This window comes from Hemicordylus capensis, chromosome 2 (assembly GCF_027244095.1).
Source record: "Hemicordylus capensis ecotype Gifberg chromosome 2, rHemCap1.1.pri, whole genome shotgun sequence".
NCBI classification, from domain to species: domain Eukaryota; kingdom Metazoa; phylum Chordata; class Lepidosauria; order Squamata; family Cordylidae; genus Hemicordylus; species Hemicordylus capensis.
This window is the reverse complement of record NC_069658.1, coordinates 286,362,139-286,382,154: the sequence shown is the minus strand read 5'-3', so window position 1 is coordinate 286,382,154 and position 20,016 is coordinate 286,362,139. Positions and strand designations below refer to the sequence as shown.

Sequence of the window (20,016 nt, the reverse complement as noted above, 5' to 3'; positions counted from 1 at the left end):
AGAGGGGTTACCTGGTGCTTCTCCCATGAAGTAAGACCATGCATTCCCTTCCTTGTGTGCTTGTGCGGGAGGGGTGGGTTATTTTATAACCTCTCCCCAGCCTATTTGTCATAGCTCAAATCAAAGACAGTCATGTCAATCCTTTCTATGTCTCCATCCTTAATATAAACAAATTGCCCCTTTCCCCAAACTCTCTCACACCGTATCAGGGCAACAAGCCTGTCATGGGGTTTGGGGCTTGATATTGTTTGCAAATTCTAGATAGAAACATGTCTATCTTTGACCAGCTTGACCCGGCCTGTGGTCAATTCTCAAAGCTTTGTTGGCGTCTTTTACTCCAGAGAATATTGTTATTCACAGAGAGAAAATGTCACTCAAAGAGATAGCATGCAAAGCAGATCATGCAGTTACTGTGTGAAAATATGTACCCCTATATGCAAGCATTCTTTATCTATATATGCGGTTTCTATAGCCTATAAAATATGAAGGTTCCCAAGACTTAATATAATGGCTCTCAGCATTTACTCAAACTAAGCTTCATGCTTATCACTTGACAAGCACAGTGCAAAAACAAGTTTTTGGCCTTGGGTAGATATAAACAATTTCATTTGGCTACTGTAGTTCAGCAAGATCAGAGTTCACATCCTAGTTGTCTCTTGCAATGATACACTCACAGGCCTCAACTTGGCTCTCTGGGTTCTTAGAGAGCAGACCCTAATACTAAAAAGGGGGTTTGCCAGCTTGTTCATATCACTTTTGGACTCATGGAGCCAGCATGAGTGCCCCATATCTCATTGGTAGGGGACTGCACAGTATGTAAGGTACTGTTTTGTGGATTCTTATTTCAAAAATAATTAAAAGTTATACATACACACACACTAATTTTGACAATGCATTTTTGACAAAATTAAAAAGAATGATGTTCACCTGGTTGCATTTTATGTCTATGTGTGTATGTGAATTTTAGATTCTTCCTATTCTTAAATAGGCCTCAGAAGAGAGGCCAATTTAAGAGGTTTTTCACGTTGTCTCTTCTGACATACTGTATGGGTTGAATTGAATAACTGATTATATTTGCATAGTTCTCCATTATATGGTTCACAAATGGCAAGGTCAATGAAAGTAATGTAAGCGAACGACAAGACATAGAGAATGGTGTAAAACATGCTGAGACATCAGATTAATTATGGGAGTCCTACCCATGCCAAGCCTTTCATTCCTGGAGTGGATCTGGCATAGGAAACTACACGTTGGACCATGACATTTACTCCAGTGCTCACTGCCACATGGCTGAAAACACATAGCCTCCTCTGCACACCTTGAAGGTGTGATGAGTGAATTGTGCAGAACATTGCAATACTGATCTGACACTTGGAGCTGGGATGGGGTTGCTTAGGTGAGTGGCAGAAGACCAGGTTTTTTTAAGCTCTCAGATGGTTCTCTTAGCAGCATTGACCATGCTGAGTTGGGAGAGTTTGTGCTTTACCTAGTGGTTAAGTTCCAGATCATACATGCAGTATAATAAAGTTGTGACTCATAGCTTAACGCAGTTACTCGCTCTCATGTCTCAGAAGATATGAAAGAAAAAACTATCTGAAATGTGTTATAGAGATTTGGAGGGGAGATCATTTATCTACCCCACTAGCAGCACAAGTGAACAAATAAGGAGAGCACTGCTAATTAATGTTGTCTGGACACATGGAGTTAAAGTTCTAAGTAAAGTAGTTTATTTAGGAAACACATCACAGAGATAGGAAAGGTATACATGCGTGGCTGTTGGCTACATCAAGAAGGAAAGGCAGAAGAGAAAGTCTGTATTGCAGGTGAAAGAATTAAACATGAGACTACAGACACCTTCGGATGTTGTTAAGAACTGCGGATTCAGTGAACCCAGGGTTCTCTTGCCCGTCCCCAGACTCACTCCCAGATGAGCTGGAGCTGCGATCTCAGAGCCTGCAAGGGGGCAAAAACTGGCTGTGTGGACTTTCTGAGTCCCAGGAAGGAAAGCTGCACCAGCCAATTAACTTTAGAAAGTGGGAGGAACTGTCTCACTTAACTCCAGTTTGGGCAAGTTGCCCAAACCAACTCCAGCCTCCAGACACTTGGTTTGGTAAGTGAACCTTACTTGTAACTGAGGGTTCAGCTGGAGGCTGGGGGTGGGAATCAGAGTCTAGGGTTGCCAACTGTCCCTCATTACACAGGATGTCCCTCATTTCAGGGATGAAATGTTGGTCCCTATAGGAACAGCATTTGTCTCTCATTTATCCAGTAGCATATTATTCAAATCTCTCTCTCTCTCTCTCTCTCTCTCTCTCTCTCTATATATATATATATATATCTCCTATCTAATAAAAGGCTTGGTGTCCGTCCGTGGACGGACACCAAGCGTGTGTCCGTGCCTCCCTGGCCTCTTCTGGGCATGCGCGAAGCGCATGGCCAGAAGAGGCCAGGGAGCCAGGACCGCCAGCACCCGGCGGCCATCTTGGGCGGCCAGAAGCGGCCGCCCCGAAGAAGCCGGGTAAGCGGCGGCGGGGGACACTGGCCGAGGCGGCGGCGCGGCCGAGGAGGCGGCAGAGCCATGGCCGAGGCCTGGCCGTGCCGCCGCTTACCCGGCTTCTTCGGGGCGGCCGCTTCTGGCCGCCCAGGATGGCCGCCGGACGAGGCGGCAAACAAAACAATGCGGCGGTGGGCCCCGGCAGCGGTGGGCCAGGCCGGAGCCGCGGTGGGTGGCGGGCCCGGCCGGAGCCGCGGGCGGCGGTGAGTGGCGGGCCCGGCCGGAGCCCCGGGCACCGGGGGGTGGCGGGAGAGGGAATGGCGGCGAACGTCTGGAGCGCAGAGCTCCACTAGCGCCCGTTAACCAACGGGCTACAAAACCACTAGTATATATATATATATATATATATATATATATATATATATATATATATGAATGATACTCAGGCTCTTGATTACCACTGCATACACCTCCCAGCCCCCCCCCCAGTCAGCCCCCACAAATGTGTGTCCCTCATTCTGGTACTTGTGTCCCTTATTCTGGCAATGAAATGTTGGCAACCCTATTGGTGTCATGGTTGTGTTCCGGAACCATGGCTCTGACTGTTCGGACATCACGGGGCAAACTTGAGGTAAGTTTGCCCATGATGTCTGAAGCCCGGCTATCAGTCTAACAAAGGGGAAGTAGAGTAGACAAAAAGTAGTCACAAAGAGGCTTCACATGCTCACTCTTTCTACCCCTAATGGGTTGCTGGTGCTAAGAGTTGATGCCATTAGCAAAAGTATTGCAAGATGTTTAAGACAGAGGTATGCAATACATCAAGATAATATGATGATCAGAATTATATTATTTGACTGTTAGTTTTGTAGTTTGTTAGTGTTTCATTAGAGGAGAATGTTTAGTTTCCCCTAGATCCTACTTTGAAAACGATAACCTACTTTTGCTTAATTTTCTTTTAAAATATTCCACCAGTCTCTGCATTGCACTATCTTCTGTTTCATTATTCATAGAAAATACAGCTGCTGAGTCATGAATCACATAATTAATTTAAGGCTCACTTGTGGTTGCTATAATTTGTGTAATTACATCATCAGAATCTGACTAAGGTGAGACCAGTTTGTTGAAGTATAACAAGTTCAATATATATTAGTTGGAGACAGAGGTCAGACAAAGGGCTGTCCGCAGGGACTGGATAATTACTCGTATACTTCAAGTATACGTTGATGGGATCTGAGCTGTCAGTGACTGACCAGAAGAGGGATCTTGGGTTCATGGTGGACAGCTTGTTGAAAGTGTCGGCTCAATGTGCTGCAGCTGTGAAAAAGGCCAATTCCATGCTAGGGATGGTTAGGAAGGGGATTTAAAAAAAACCTGCTAATATTATAATGCCCTTATACAAAACTATAGTGTGGCCACAACTGGAGTACAGCATAAAATTCTGGTCACCACATCTAAAAAAGGACATTGTAGAACTGGAAAGGGTGCAGAAGAGGACAACCAAAATGATCTGGGGCGTACAGCACCTTTCTTATGAAGCAAGGCTACTACACCTGGGGCTATTTAGTTTAGAAAAAAGACGACTGTGGGGAGACATGATAGAGATCTATAAAATCATGCATGGTGTGGAGAAAGTGGATAGAGAGAAATTCTTTTGCCTCTCACATAAAACTAGAACCAGGGGTCATCCCATGGAACTGATTTCCAGGAAATCTAGGACCAACAAACGGAAGTACTTTTTCACACAACACATAATCAACTTGTGGAACTCTCTGCCACAAGTTGTGGTGACAGCTAACAACCTGGATGACTTTAAGAAGGGTTTGGATAACTTCATGGAGAAAAGGTCTATCAACAGCTACTAGGGGTATGCGCAGAACCTGCTGGCCCGGTTCCGTTTAAGTGCAAACTACACTCGATCCTGACCAGTACCGTTTGGTCCAGCCCCCCTTCAAGCCCCCCTGGTTTGATTCGGTTTGGGGGGGGTTCGTGGATATATATATATATATTTAATTTTAAAAAATTCTGTATGTCTAGCCCCTTCGGGGGGTTTCCTAAGGCTGTAGTTGGGAGACTGCAAAGGTTCCCCCTACACCTGCCGGCATCGGTAATCACCGCTGCAGCCTGTCTGGTCGCACTTTGTGGCCCGTTCTGGCCTCTGTATACCTGCATGGCGGCCATTTTAATTTTAAAAATTGTTTACCGCGCATATGCAGATGGCCTCTGTGAGGCACTGGGCCATGCCAGGACTCGCAGATGCCATGTGCACATGCGTGGTGGCAGGCAAAATGGCCACCACACAGGTATATAGGCCACAAAGTATGGTTGGACGGGCCGCGGTGGTGATTACCGAGGCTGGTGGGGGAGGGGGAAGCTTCACAGACCCCCCCCCCCAACCTTTAGCCCCGGGGGGGGGGTGCTTCCTAGAGGTACAGATATTTTTTTTAATTTAAAAAATATATATCTTGAACTGGGGGTGGGGTTTGGTCCCGGTACAGATGGAACCGGGGGGGGGGTCAGTTTGACCACAAACCTACAAACCATTAAACCGAACTCCCAATCTAGTTCACACATCCCTAACGGCTACTAGTTGGAGGGCTATAGGCCACCTCCAGCCTCAGAGGCAGGATGCCTCTGAGTACCAGTTGCAGGGGAGTAATAGCAGGCGGGAGGGCATGCCCTCAACTCCTGCCTGTAGGTTTCCAGTGGCATCTGGTGGGCCACTGTGTGAAACAGGATGCTGGAGTAGATGGGCCGTGGGCCTGATCCAGCAGGGCTGTTCTTATATACTCCATGAAAGTTGAAGTGTGATTAAGCGGGGGGGGGGGTGTTATCAAATATTTCATCTAAACTGTGTTTAAACAAAATCAGTATATATCTAAATTGTTTTGTATGCAATACAGAACTTTAAAGACTATTCTTGAATTCCATGGAATGTAGATACGATCTTTCATTAACAGATGAGAAACAACACAGGATTGCAGAGTAGGAAGGCTCAGTTCTTCCATTTTATCCAGATCACTTATACAGTTTCCTCATATCTAACATGATAATTCTCTTTATTTAGCAGGGGAAGAGTAGCTGTCCCTATCCACCCCCAGTACAGTACCTCCAGTGACTGTTGCTGGTGTCTATTTTATGTTTCTTTTTAGATTGTGAGCCCTTTGGGGACAGAGATCCATCTTACTGATTTATTATTTCTCTATGTAAACTGGCCTAAGCCATTTTTGGAAGAGTGGTATAGAAATTGAATTAATAATAATAATAATAATAATAATAATAATAATAATAATAATAAAAGTTGAAGAAAATGAAGATGTAAAAATATTATGGGACTTCCGACTACAAACAGACAAACATCTGCCACACAATACACCAGATATCACTGTAGTCGAGAAGAAAGAAAAACAAGACAAAATAATCGACATAGCAATACCAGGGGATAGCAGAATAGAAGAAAAAGAAATAGAAAAAATAACCAGATACAAACATCTACAAATTGAAATTGAAAGGCTGTGGCAGAAAAAGACCAAAATAATCCCAGTGGTAATTAGCTCGCTGGGTGCAGTTCCAAAAGACCTTGAAGAGCACCTCAACACCATAGGGGCCACAGAAATCACCATCAGCCAATTACAAAAAGCAGCTTTACTGGGAACAGCCTATATTCTGCGACGATATCTATAACAATTGACAATAAAATTCTGGCATCCCAGGTCCTTGGGAAGGACTCGATGTCTGGATAAAACAAACCAGTCAAAAACACCTGTCTGACTGTCTGTCTGTAAACAAGATAATAATAATAAAACAACAACCTGGTTGCTCAGCTGAAGATCCTGAGTCCTGTAACCTATTATTCGACAAGTGCCCAGGTACTCTAGCTGCTCGACGCGGCCCTTGTTGACCCGGGCGATAACTGATCCGGTATAGGATTTGTTTTTCTTGTTCTCACCATGGTTATGGGATTAGGCACATTTAGTCTGACTTCTGAGCAGAGGCCTGTCTGGTTTGGGTGACCCTCCAGCATAGCCCTCTGCATCTTCAAAGCTTGCAAGCTCCTCCACCTCATCAAGGTAGTGCCTGGCGGAGGGGTCAAGTGACAAGATCAAGCATGCTGAAGTGAAGACCAAAGTTAATAAGGAATATATCAGGCGAGTAAGAAAGACACTGAACTCCAAACTTAATGGTGGTAACACTATCAAAGCAATCAACACATGGGCAATTCCTGTAATCCAATATACTGCAGGTATTGTTGATTGGGCACAAGTAGAATTGGGTGTGCTGGATCAGAAAACCAGGAAAATAATGACCATCAATCATGCCCTGCACCCAAGAAGAAATATTGATAGGCTGTACCTGCCAAGAAATGAAGGTGGATGTGGAATGCTGCAAGTAAGACAGTCTATTGAAGAAGAAAAACAAGCATTGGTGGAATACATCAATGAAAGCCAAGAAGAAATGCTACAGGAAGTGAGTAAGACATGACTGTTGAAAATAAAGTAATCAAAGGATGAATACAAAATCAGCAGATGAGGAATTGAGAAAAATGGCACAACAAACCATTGCACAGTCAGTTCTTTAATGACATATAATCGAAAGTCAACAAGAGCACAACATGGCAGTGGTTAAAGAAGGGGACACTGAAGAAAGAAATGGAAGGTCTCAATTTTGCGGCCCAGGAACAATCACTACCAACAAACATTATAAAGGCAAAAACTGATAAGACCCAGAAAGACAGTAAGTGTTGGTTATGCAAGGAAGCGGATGAGAAGGTTGAGCACCTTGTATGTTGTTGTAAGAAAATGACATAGACTGATTATAAGGAAAGACACAACAAAGTTGCTGCAATGATGCACTGCAACTTTTGCAAGAATTACAAATTGCCACCAATCAAGAATTGGTGGAATCATCCGATTGAGAAGGTCACAGAAAATGAGGAGGCAAAAATCCTTTGGGATTTTCGAATACAAACTGATAGGCATTTAGTGCACAACACGCTGGATCTGACAGTCATTGATAAAAATCAGGTTCTGATCATTGATATTGTAATCCCAGGGGATAGACGAGTCGGCGAAAAACAACTGGAGAAAATAACTAAATACAAGGACCTTCAGATTGAAATTGAGTGGCTCTGGAAAAAGAAAACAGCAGTGGTGCCAATAGTTGTTGGTGCCCTTGGTGCAGTACTAAAAGGCACTTGAACACCATCTCGACACCTTGGTCATCAATAAAATTACAACACATCAACTACGGAAGGCCACACTACATGGGACAGAGCGAATACTACAACGATATCTTAATTTTTATTTGGTCATTCTAGACCCGTGGAAAGGGCCCAATAATTAAAGTACCAAATCCAGTCCGTAACATCTAGTAGACTATGTGTAAACAGCATGATAATATCTAGTCAGGATCTAAGAATTGTTATGCTGGGTAGGTTCCAGTGTTCCCTCTAACAGGAATTCCAAGGTGTTGACTACAGCTCCCAGAATCCCCATCTGCAATGGCTTTTGCTTGGGGATTCTGCGAGTTGTAGTCAACAACATCTGGGAATCTCTGTTGGGGGAACACTGGTAGGTTCATATGGGAGGAGTGGTCCTTATATAATCAGGTCCAAGATCATCCGGGGCTTTAAAGGCCAAAATCAGAATTTTGAACTGAGGCTGGAAGCATTTTGGTAACAAATAGCTGGTCTACAAGTTTCCCTAATCTCATCTGCAATCTAGCAATGGTATTTTGTATCAACTGAAGCTTCTGAACTGTCTTCAAGGGCAGCCCCAAGCAATATGCACCACAGTAGTCCAGTCTGGGCTGTAACCAATTCATTGCAACTGACATCTCTGCACTCTCTAGATATGGCCACAGATGGCATGTCAACTAAAGGTTGTAAAAGGTGCTGCAGCCGAAGTCTGGGTATCCAATGGCAGTGTCAAGTCAACAAGCACCCCCCATATTTGATCCTTTAGGGAGAGCGCAATCCTTATCCAAGAAAGGTGTAATACCTTCATCCAACAAGGCAAAATCTCTCACCAGCAGCAACTCCATCTTATTTCAATTTAGTTCAGCTTATTTGCTAATAACTGCCTCCAAAACCTGATTTATGGTTTCATTTGCCTCCCTGGAACTAGTTGTTGCAAACAAGAGGTAGAGCTCAACTGGTGCCTTTGACATCCTGATGACACCACAGCATATACATGTAAATGACTTCACACAGTGGTTTCTTGTGTGAATGTTTTAAAAAATGGGGAACAGAATAGACTTCTGAAGAACTCCAAAAGCCATTGCCAAGGGGTTGTGGAGCACCACTTTCAAGGACTGTCCTGTCAAGGATTAGAGCCACCATAACATGATGCCTCCTTCTAAACCCATTCCTGTAATACAGCCCAGAAATATATAGTGGTTGGTATCATCAATAGAGACTTGGAGATCCAGGAAAATCAATAGGGTCGCATTCCCACTGTTTGTCTCCAAGTGAAAGTTATCAATCAAAATGACCAAGGTACTCTCCATCCCACATCCAGGTCAGAAACCGGATGGGAAAAGATCTAAATAATTTTATCCAGAATCACCTTACACTGTGAAGCCACCTCCCCAGCATCTTGGCTCAAAGAGGGCTTGGTACAACAAACTCAGTTCACATGGGGTTGACATTGGGTGACTTTCACATCATTATATTTGTCCTGTGGCAGCATTTATGAAAGTCAGCACTGACTAAATAAAACTGCAGCTGCTTCAGATTCAAATAGTCTTTGGAATGAGCTCCACTTGGAATGTAATAGCATCCCAGTGACATCACCTTTGGCAAATGTTCCATGTACGTTAGCATTGTTAGGTAGCATTGGCTCTTTGGATCCCTACTATTAATTTCCCCTTTCCCCACAAAATGGCAAATGAGGTTCAGTGTAAGCAAGTGTAAAGTGATGCACATTGGGGCAAAAAACAGCAACTTATACGCTGATGGGATCTGAGCTGTCAGTGATTGACCAGAAGAGAGATTTGGGGGTCATGGTGGACAGCTAATTGAAAGTGTCATCTCAGTGTGCGGCACTGAGCAGCCAATTTCATGTTAGCACTCATTAGGAGGGGGGTTGAAAATAAAAATGCTAATATTATAATGCCCTTATACAAATCTATGGTGCAGCCACATCTGGAGTACTGTGTACAGCTTTGATCACCATATCTTAAGAAGGATATTGTAGAAGTAGAAATGTTGCAGAAGAGGGCAACCAAAATGATCAGGGGCCTGGAGCACCTTCCTTATGAGGCTAGGCTACAACATCTGGGGCTCTTTACCTTGGGAAAAAGGTGACTAAGGGGAGACATGATTGAAGTGTGTAAAATTATGCATGGAGTGGAGAGGGTAGACAGAGAGAAATTTTTCTCCCTCTCTCACAACACTAGAACAAGGGGTCACCCCATGAAACTGAACGTTGGGAAATTTAGGACCGACAAGTGGAAGTACTTTTTCACACAGCGCATAATACATCTATTGAATTCCTTGCCACAGGATGTGGTGATGGCCATCAGCTTGGATGGCTTTAAAAGGGGTTTAGACAGATTCATGGAGGACAAGTCTACTAGTCTAATGGCTATGGGCAATCTCCAGCCTCAGAGGCACGATGCCTCTCAATACCAGTTGCAAAGGAGCAACACAGGAGAGAGGTCATGCACATTCCTCTTGCCTGTGGGCTCCCCAGAGGCATCGTGTGGACCACTGTGTGAAACAGGATGCTGGACTGGATGGGCCTTGTGCCGGATCCAGCAGGGTTGATCTTATGTTCTAACCTTTCCCTCCAAAAAACCCATAGGATCCCCCATAGGTTTAGGGGAAAGGTCAATTGTTTTTCTAAGTATCACCTGCTTGCACATTTATTTTCTGAGTTGGGTGGTAGGTAGCAACCATCCTGGCCTACCACACAACCCACTTTGGGGTCCCTAGGAGCAATCCATGGAGGAAAATGGGGTATTTCAAGTTTCTCCATTGTTCCCTATTGCCAGAAGCTGCACTCATACAGTGCACTGCACACAAGTTTTGCATTGCAATTTGCAATCCATTTTGCTACTCTGCCTTGAAAAACACTGGAGAAGCACGCAGTAAAAGGGAATCTGTCCCTTCAAAACAAAACACACATTTCAAACACAGTTCAAAAATGGCCAAAAAAGAATCACTGACCCCAAATCCACTGCCAGCCACAGTGGCTGCACTGCAGTAACATCATTGGCACAAGTTGCTCTCTCACACACAATTATGACTCCTTACTTCCTAGCATTGCAACAGCTGCCACAACAGCACCCTTAACAGCAAGCAAAGCTATAAACTCAGAACAGTGAGTGAAGCATAAGTTAGTCTCAAGGTGAGACAAGGAGCTCATCACAGCAATCACCAAGAAATATTACACAAGCACACAGAGAACTGCCATTGTGCATTTCTTGCCACAACCTTATCTCACAAACAAACCAAAACACTACACAAAGAAGGCAGGCACCCAAGTTCAGATCTGTCAATCTGAGATGCAGCAAAACCAGAAAGTTATAGCAGCAATATCATAGCATATTATACTCTGTGCTGAGAAAACCACAAAATCAAACCTTCCTTGATCCTTTCTTCTTTTCCTCCTGATTAGGAGTGTGCATGAATTCTTCACTGCTGAACCGGTTCACCTCAAACTGGGCCAGTTCATCAGCTCCATCACGGACCGAACTGGGGGCTGTTCGGTCTGTGATCAAACCAAACTAAGCCTGGTTTGGGTGAACGGGGTGGCCGGGCAGGAGTAGTGAGAAAGGTAGTAAGATTCTTACCCAGTCGGTGAAGCACCAACGCTTGCGTCCGATGATGTGGTCCCAAGTGCGTATGGTGCTATTTTAGGAAGCCACCCACATGGTGGTTCCAGCCTCTGACATTTGCGTGTCATCTGTGCATGTGCAGATGTCATTTGCATGGCCATGTAAATGGCATCCACACTTGTGCAGATGGCACACAGATGGCCTCCCTGCATCCTCAGAGGCTGGAACCATGCTGCCGCTGAGCAGGCAGCTTCCAAATAAAACACTGTACATGCTTGGAGGTGTGCTGAGGAGGCAGGCAAGCTGTGCCGGATAGGTAAGAAACTTACTACCTCTTGCCATCCCCACCCAGCCACCCCTTAGCATTCCCAGGACCTCTAGTCCCAACCCCTTTACTAGTAAAGGGGAATCCTGAGTTGATTCCCCTTTGTAATTTTAGCCACCCACACCACTGAACCGGGTCAATCAAATGGACCAAACTGGCCAGCTGGTTCGATCAAACCTGTTGGGTAGCACATGGTTTGGCTTCAATTTGAATTCAAGCCTAACGAATTTTGGTTCATGCACATCCCTACTCCTGATGTATTCTCTTCAGGAGAGGCACACTATAAGGGCTTTCTCTGCCCCTCAGTCCCTTAGAATACATTTTGAAATTCCATCCTTTTGTGTTCCCCCCTCCTCCCAGCCATTGGGGAACAGTTGCCCATGACAACACTTGATATGATAACTAGCCAACCAAGAAGCAAAGAAATTGCAAGCCAATACGAAGCCAGTGCCTGAAAACCAACCAGCAAGGGAAAAACAGACCTCCAAATTGGCACTTGAAATGTCAAAACATTTTGATTGAAATGGGTTTGTTTTGTTCTGAGCTCAAAACTGGCCCTTTATTCAAAGGGTGTTTTGTTTCAGGCTCAAAACGGCCTATTTCGGGTTGAAACATTTTGCACATCCCAACCCTGCATTGCTGTGCCAATACCACCTCTTTCTCTCTCCTCCCCCACTGTGTTTTCTCTCCAGTACCAAACTTGACTGGAGGCAAAGCAGACTCATTTGATCATTTGAAGAGAAGAGACAACAGCAGAGAAATAGGAGGAAAGAGCTGGCGATAGCATCTCCATTTAGCGGTTGGGGAGCTAAGCTAATAACAGCTCTCTCTCTCCCATCCAGCACCAAAAGTGTCTGCTTTGTCTCTGGTGAGATTTGGTGCTGGAGGGAAGAGACAGCTGTTTTTTGGTGCAGTAGCACAGAGGAGAGGCTAACTGACACTACAAGAGGTATACTCTATGCTACCAGTCAGCAGTGAACATGCAGCCCAGCAGCTGAGGCTGATGGCAAGGGAAAAGAGGGGTGGATGGTACCTGGGCCAATGGAGATGGGGTTGGGCCTGTCAGCAAGGGGCAGGACGAGCAAAGGGGCAAGGTTCTGGGGAGAAAGGTCAATGATGGGGCAGCAAAGTTGAGGGAGAGACAGTGGCAGCAGACAGGTTAAATGGCAACCATGGCAGGTGAAACAGTGCCCACATTCACCACCCCACGGTGCACTTGCTGCTTGAGGCTGTCACTTCCCCTGGCCTCATGGTTCAAAACAGTAATAATGGAACACTGTACCTGCAAAACAGTTCATGAATGGTAGCAGAGATACGAATTTCCATAGCAACGTCATCTCCACTTTCCAGGGTCAAAAATTCTTCCCATCCAATCATCAGAGATACTAAGTAGTTCTTCCTGCCACAACTTATAGCCTGTAAAAATAGAAAGAGAGGTTGAGAGTGTGAATGCCAAACAAGTTATGTAGGAACTAGTATTTTTCAGCCCGTTGAAATAACGGGCGCTAGTTGCCTTCTCCGCCCTCTCCCGCCGCCTCCTCCCAGCCAGACCTTCCGCCTTCTGTGGTGGTTTTGGGGGGGGGGCCTCCGCGGTGGTGCCGCCCGCTGACGCCGCCTTTGGCCTTCTGGGCGGACGGTGTGTTCCGCCGCCGTCGCCAAGAGTGCCCACCTGCCGACCCGCCGGACCCACAGCCACCGCCTCTGTCCTTTTCGGCCAGCGGGCCAAACCCGCCACTGCCGCCTCTCCTCTCCCCGCGGCCGGGCTGGATCCCCCACCGCCGTCTCTGGCCTCCCCGTGGCCGCCTCCGGCCTCCCCTCGGCCGGGCCGGCCAACATGGCCGCCTGGTGCCTGCAGCCGTTTCTCCCTCAGCCGTTCTGGGCATGCGCTCCGTGCATGCCCAGAACAGCCGAGGGAGACACGGGCACAGACACCGGAGGACACAGGCGCACTTTATTATAGAGGATGCTTTGTTTAAATCCTAAGCTTAACAGTCCGTAATATTGAATTTGTCCTTTTTACTACGACAACGACGACAAATACTTGTATACTGCTTTTGAACAAAAGTTCTCAAAGATGTTTACACATAAAAATAATAACTAAAAATGGCAAAGGGACATTGAGCTGATGTTCTCAGAGATAATGTTCCCCTATGATCATCAAGTTTCTTTCATAAGATGATCACAGGCTATAAACATTTTTCCCCAAACTGTATCACTCTGCAATTTCTTATACTGAATCTCTTCTGTTATAATCTTGCCCAGACACCCAAGTGCCATTCACAAATATCATGACTTGTTGTACGAAGACAAAATACCCACATATATTTGAATTCTATGATCACATTGCTAGGCACTTTCAAATTGATGTTCTGCACACTACATTTCATTCAGTTTCTATACTGCCCTACCTGAAGTGGCTCAGAGTGGTTTACATTAAGATCAAAAACACAGAATAAAGCAATTAAAACCAATAAACTTTTAGACTGGATTAAATATCATTAAAATTAAGGTTTAAACTAGATATCATTAAATCAGGCAGAAGATATGGGTCTTTAAGGCTCTCCTGAAGGCCTCCAAGGAAGACAGTCAATGGGGAGCATGTTTCACAACCTAGGAGTGGCAACTGAGAAGGCCCAATCCTAGGTTGCCACCAGATGAACTGGTGGCACCTGAAGATGGATTCCTCCTGAAGATCTTAATGAGGAGTAAGGATCCTGTAGTGAAAGGCATTCTCTCAGGTAACCCAGACTTAGGTTGTTTAGGGCTTTAAAGGTAGTAAACAGCACTTTGTATGTTGCCTGGAAACATATCAGCAGCCAGTGCAACTGTTTAAGATCACAATGTGGCCTCCCTGGGATATCCCAGAGACCAATCAGGTTGCCACATTTTGAACTAATTGAAGTTTCCAAACTACACACAAAGGCAACCCTACATAGAGTGCATTGCAGTAGTCCAATCTGGAAGTTACCAGCTGGTGCACCACTGTTTTCTGGTTATTCTCCTCAAGGAACAGGAGAAGTTGTCAAATCAATCACAGCTGGTAAAAAGTGCTGGTGTCTCAACCTGAGACATCAGGATGAGGCCCAGATCCAAGAGCACTCCCAAGCTATGAACCTGTTGTTTCTGGGGGAATGCAACCCCATCCAGAACAGGAAATTCTAACCTGACTTGCAGATTACAACCCCCAACAATGAGCACCTCCATCTTGCTTGGATTCATCTCCAGTTTATTCTTCCTCATCCATTACTGCCTGTAAGCAGGCAATTAAGTGGTGTTGATGGAACTGCCTTGGAGATTATTGGTCGACACCCCCAGTTTGGGCAAATATGGGGGATTTAGTTCAAAAGGGGAGACAGTTCCAATCAGCTTTAATTTGTGCAAGTGTATGAACTCAAGAAAATCGGCTTCAGAGAGAGGTTTTAAATAACAAAAAGGAGTTTAGTGGCAGATAAATAATAAGCGCAATAAACTAAGTTACCTGTTGCAGTCTGATGGGGTCCTGAGTGAGAGGCCCAAGGGAACACTGAGATTTTTTGCACTCGGAGTCCCAGGTGTAATACACAAGGAAGCACACTGAGTCATGTGGTTAGGGATACTTATATCCCAAAACGTGCCTTGGGGGCACTTTGCTGTTGTCATGCTCTGCTGAATAGGGGAGTCCAGGTAGGCTTTTTCAGAATGCATTGTGTCTGATCATCCTTTCTGAGTAGGAAGGTGTGTGAATCATCTATTGGATTCAAAGCTGATTGGAGCGTGCTTCCAGGAGTATTCTGTGCTGGGAAGGGCTTTTTAGAAGGGGGGGGTCACGTCCAACGTCCATTTCCATAATTTGCCCCATTGCTGTTTAGAAGAGATACTCTTGTCTTTTTGCACATAACCATACAATCTTTTCCAGAAGAGATATACTGTCTCATCTGCGTGAACCTCTTGGTTGCATCTTTCCTCCCTATTCCTAAGCAGGAGCATTGCATAAATGACATACAGGTTTACTAACCTGATTACGAGAAGGGGAACGTTCCAATTCCCTAGTATGTGGTCACCCGTTCCGTCCTGTTTCCTTGAAGGTTTCTTTCTGGGACCTCGAAAAGAGGTTCTATCGCTCAAACCCGAGGTTAGTTCTTCCCAAGTCTGTTTTTCCAAATCAGGCCACTCTAACAGCTTGCTTACTCGCTGCCACACTCTTTTGGCTACCACACACTCTTTTAAGAAATGTGAGTGGGTTTCCCTGAATGTTTTACCTAGCTCACTAGCTTTCTGTTTGCAGGTGATTTTAGGACACTCTTGCTCGTCCTCTGGGAGCCATGGCTTAGCTGCATTAAGTGGTAGTACTTGATGGTATAAGCACCACCTTGTTTCTCATAAATGGAAAGGGACTTTTTTCTCCTTAAAGAGAGCGATAGGGTGATCGGGTTGCAACAAGTACTGTGAAGTGCGGTGTTTGTAGCATTTACGTTCTAAATCAGGTTTTAGGAAACCCACTTCTAGAATCTCTCCATAAATTGTTTTCCTTAGCTGCTTAACTGAGGAGGATCCTTTAAATAGATCCGGTTCAACCTTCCATTTTTAAAGTGTGAATAACAAATCTCTCAAGTAGCCCGGGTGTTCTCTTTTTAATACTTGTGTGATATTACCATTGAAAGATCCTTTCCCCCACCATGCTATGCCCCATGCTGACTTGCGCCAATGCAGAGCGAAAAGCGAAACCCACGTTTTTTGCAAGAGGTTGGACATATTATGGACATTCACGAAAATCCAGTTTCCAAAATTGTAGGACATTAATTCAGTTACAAAATAGGGTTGCAGGGCAGGTAGGGCTAGGCCTCCCCGCTCAACCTCCTTAAATGCTACTGCACGGGCCAAAGGGAAGGACGCTGTGTGCCATACTAGACGGAAGATCTGGCTTTCAACTCTCCGAAGGAGATCGAGCGGGGGAGGATAGACTACCGCCAGGTTATGCACCGGGGGTATCAGGTAAGTCTGGATGTAAACCGCTTTCTGGTACATGGCAAGGCTCCATTTTTTCCACATGGTGATTTTAAGCATTACTTTTTCTTCCCAATCTGTCCAATTCCCCTCCCTCAGCATTTTTCCTTAATTCCATATTCAATCCCCCAAATGTTTACTGTATCTACCCACTTCAGTTCGGACTCTGGGGCCCCCTTGGAGAAGCCGCTGCCTGTCTGTGTAGTCAGTACTGAGCTAAATAGACCAATGGTCTGACTCAGTATATGGCCACTTCCTATGTTGCATTTAAGCAATTTGTGCAAACTGTTACACAAGAGTAAGCCAACTGGAATTAGTGAGCTTACTCTTATGTGACACAGTTTGCACACATTTTGCATTTGCCAAACTTGCAACTGATGTGCTTTTGCACAGTATGTCAGCAAATATTTGTAATACGGAGGAGTTTGCTGTGAAGAAAAATCATCTTAACAGCCTCTTCTACAGAGGCCTACTTGTTTAAATATGATATCATTAACAAATATGCAAACAGTTCTACAGAAAATGAATACCTCTTCCCCCATTAATTTATTTTTTTTGTCTATCGACTTTAGAATGTGACTTAATAATAACAATAGGCAACAGTTATCCAGAAAAACAATGTGGCAGTGGCATCACCATTTTCACATTGCATATGAGTTAAAAACAGACAAAGATTTCTAGTCAGAAATAGCATTTCTGTTAATATGAATATTTCTAGATTTCTAAAACATTACTCTTGATTTAGCTTGGCAGTAAATCATCTGATGACAGACAATACTGGCAAATTATCAGGTATTTATGTTTCCTGGTGAGGTTTCTTTGTCAGCATTTCATGGGTGGGGGGAGGATCAGAATGAATAAGATTTTCTTTTTGTATTATTTGTTTTCATATAGTTATTATTTGCATTAATCCATGGGTTGTGGGCGGAGTTAAGAATCCAGCCATATTAAAGCATAATGCAGTTCTAACGAGAACAATATACTGTACCAGCTACAGCATCTTTATTGCAAAAGGGCCATGCATTGTTTAGTCATGATGGCTGACACACTGCACAGTGAAACACAGGTGGTTCTGAGCTTCGTGGACTTGTGAGCACCTATAGGAAACACCAGCAGTCAAGACCTCTAGCATTACCTTTAGGCACTTGTAATGGTGTGGATAGTTCAGAACTGCCTGCGTTTCCCTGTGCAACATGTTGGTCAATGTTGGTGATTACGTTCTACTATCAGCAGATATTTTTCTAAGCTGGATCTTGATTTTAGCAGCACAACATACTAGTTTTATGCACCCAGAATACTGGATTGGTACCGGTATGTTTTCCAGACTATGGGAAACACCTATATTGGGCAGCAGCAACATAGGAAGATGCTGAAAGGCATCATCTCATACTGTGTGGGAGGAGGCAATGGTAAACCCCTCCTGTATTCTACCAAAGACAGCCACAGGACTCTATGGTCACCAGGAGTCGACACCAACTTGATGGCACACTTTACCTTTACTACAGAATGAAAGATAAAAAGCTGTGAAATCAAAGTATTCACTTTGCAGTGATTGCATGGGCACATTGAGCTGAAAATGAATTTGATTTTATGATTTCTTCCCAAAATTCGGCTGTGAACATATGCACTTGCCTTCTGTGGAGCCAGGCAATTAGTCCACTTAGCTCAGTAGTATTTATATTGAGGTAGGCAACCTTGGCTCTGCAGCTGTTGTTGAACTACAACTTCCATATCCCAGCCACATTTTCTGTGGGTCTCCATAGTCTGCAAAGGCTTGTCATGGTTTTAGAAGTCTTTCCCAGCCTTACCTGGGATGCCAGCTTGAACCTGTGATCTCTGCATGCAAAGTGCATACTCCGTGGCAAAATATGTGCTCTGTGTTGCTGGTATATATTCTTTAGATATTTAAATGGCTATCTGATGACATATACCAACAATACATTTTGTCATTAGGCTTCATCCTATCTTACACAGTGGCCTACCAGATGCCTCAGGGGTGCCCACAAGCAAGAGGTGGGGGCATGCCCCCTCTCCTGCAGTTGCTCCCCTGCAACTGGTATTGAGAGTCATCGTGCCTCTGAGGCTGGAGATGGCCTATAGCCACAAGACTTGTAGCCATTGATAGACCTGTCTGTCATGAATTTGTCTAAGCCCCTTTTAGAGCCATCCAAGTTAGTGGCCATCACCACATCCTGTGGCAGAGAATTCCATAGATTAATTATGTGCTGTGTGAAAAAGTACTTCCTTTTGTCAGTCCAGAGTTTCAAGTTTTCCTAGTGTTGTGAGAGAGGGGGGAAATTTCACCCTGTCCACTCTTTCTACTCCATGCATAACTTTATACCCCTCAATCATGTCTCCCCATAGTCACCTCTTTTCCAAACTAAAAAGCCCCAGATACTGTAGCCTTTCCTCATAAGGAAGGTGCTGCAGGCCCCTGATCATCTTGGTTGCCCTCTTCTGCAACTTTCCCAGTTCTACAATATCCTTCTTAAGATACAGTGACCAGAACTGTATGTAATACTTCAAATGTGGACAAACCTTAGATTTGTATAAGGGCATTATAATACTAGCATTCTTATTTTCAATCCCCTTCCTCATGATCCCTAGCATGGAATTTGCCTTTCTTACTGTGGCTGCACACTGAGTTGACACTTTCAACGAGCCGCCCACCACAACCCCAAGATCTCTCTCCTGGTCAGTCACTGACAGCTCAGATCTCATCAGTGTACATGTGAATCTGGGGTTTTTTGCCCCAATATGCATCACTTTACACTTGCTGACATTGAACCACATTTGCCATTTTGTTGCCCCAGTTTGGAGACATCCTTTTGGAGCTCCTCGCAATCTGTTGTGGATTTCACTGCCTTAAATAGTTTAGTGTCATCTGCAGATTTGGCCATGTCGCTGCTCACCCCAACGTACCAATACATTATCAGCACCTCAGCAGCTGCAGTGGGAAGGCCGGGTGCCTCATGATGCCTTAGTGTTCATTCATATGTATTTACCTATGTTTGCACATGGTGGTGGGGTAACTTCCACTGTGCGAGGCATGTAGTGAACCCAGGCTGTGAGTGTCTGGGAGCCATGCCTGTTTCCTCCTTTGTAGCCCTCCTCCACCACTGTGCTGTCACTGGGCGGTCATGTGGTCTCGCTAGTCCCAACTCTGTGCCAACTAGCCAGTGCAGAAGCATACAGCAGCTATTTGAGAGGTCAGCAGGCAAGAGCCAAGAGAGTCAGCAAGTTTTTGTCTGCTGATCCCTCAAATGGCCGCTGTGTAGGATGCCAGGCAGCAGTGGGAGGGAAAACTGCTCAGGATGTCAGGGAACAGCAGGAGATCTGCTTCCTCACTGCCCCCTGCGTCAGCAAGCAGCAGGTGGGAGAGAGAGTGAAGGGCTGGAGGGCAGTGAACGAGGGGCCACACTCTAGATTTTGCCCC

At 44.9% G+C, this 20,016-nt stretch overlaps 1 protein-coding gene across 3 annotated transcripts in view; it reads right to left on the bottom strand.

Moving 5' to 3' along the window:
* Window positions 1-20,016, bottom strand: part of CNTN6 (contactin 6) — a 350,488-nt gene that overhangs the window by 254,479 nt on the left and 75,993 nt on the right. For all 3 annotated transcript variants that reach the window (XM_053303087.1, XM_053303088.1, XM_053303086.1), the window contains one exon: window positions 12,880-13,013. In XM_053303087.1, the coding sequence (XP_053159062.1) occupies window positions 12,880-12,934 (55 nt within the window). In that variant the 5' untranslated portion in view covers window positions 12,935-13,013. The remainder of the gene's footprint in view (window positions 1-12,879; window positions 13,014-20,016) is intronic.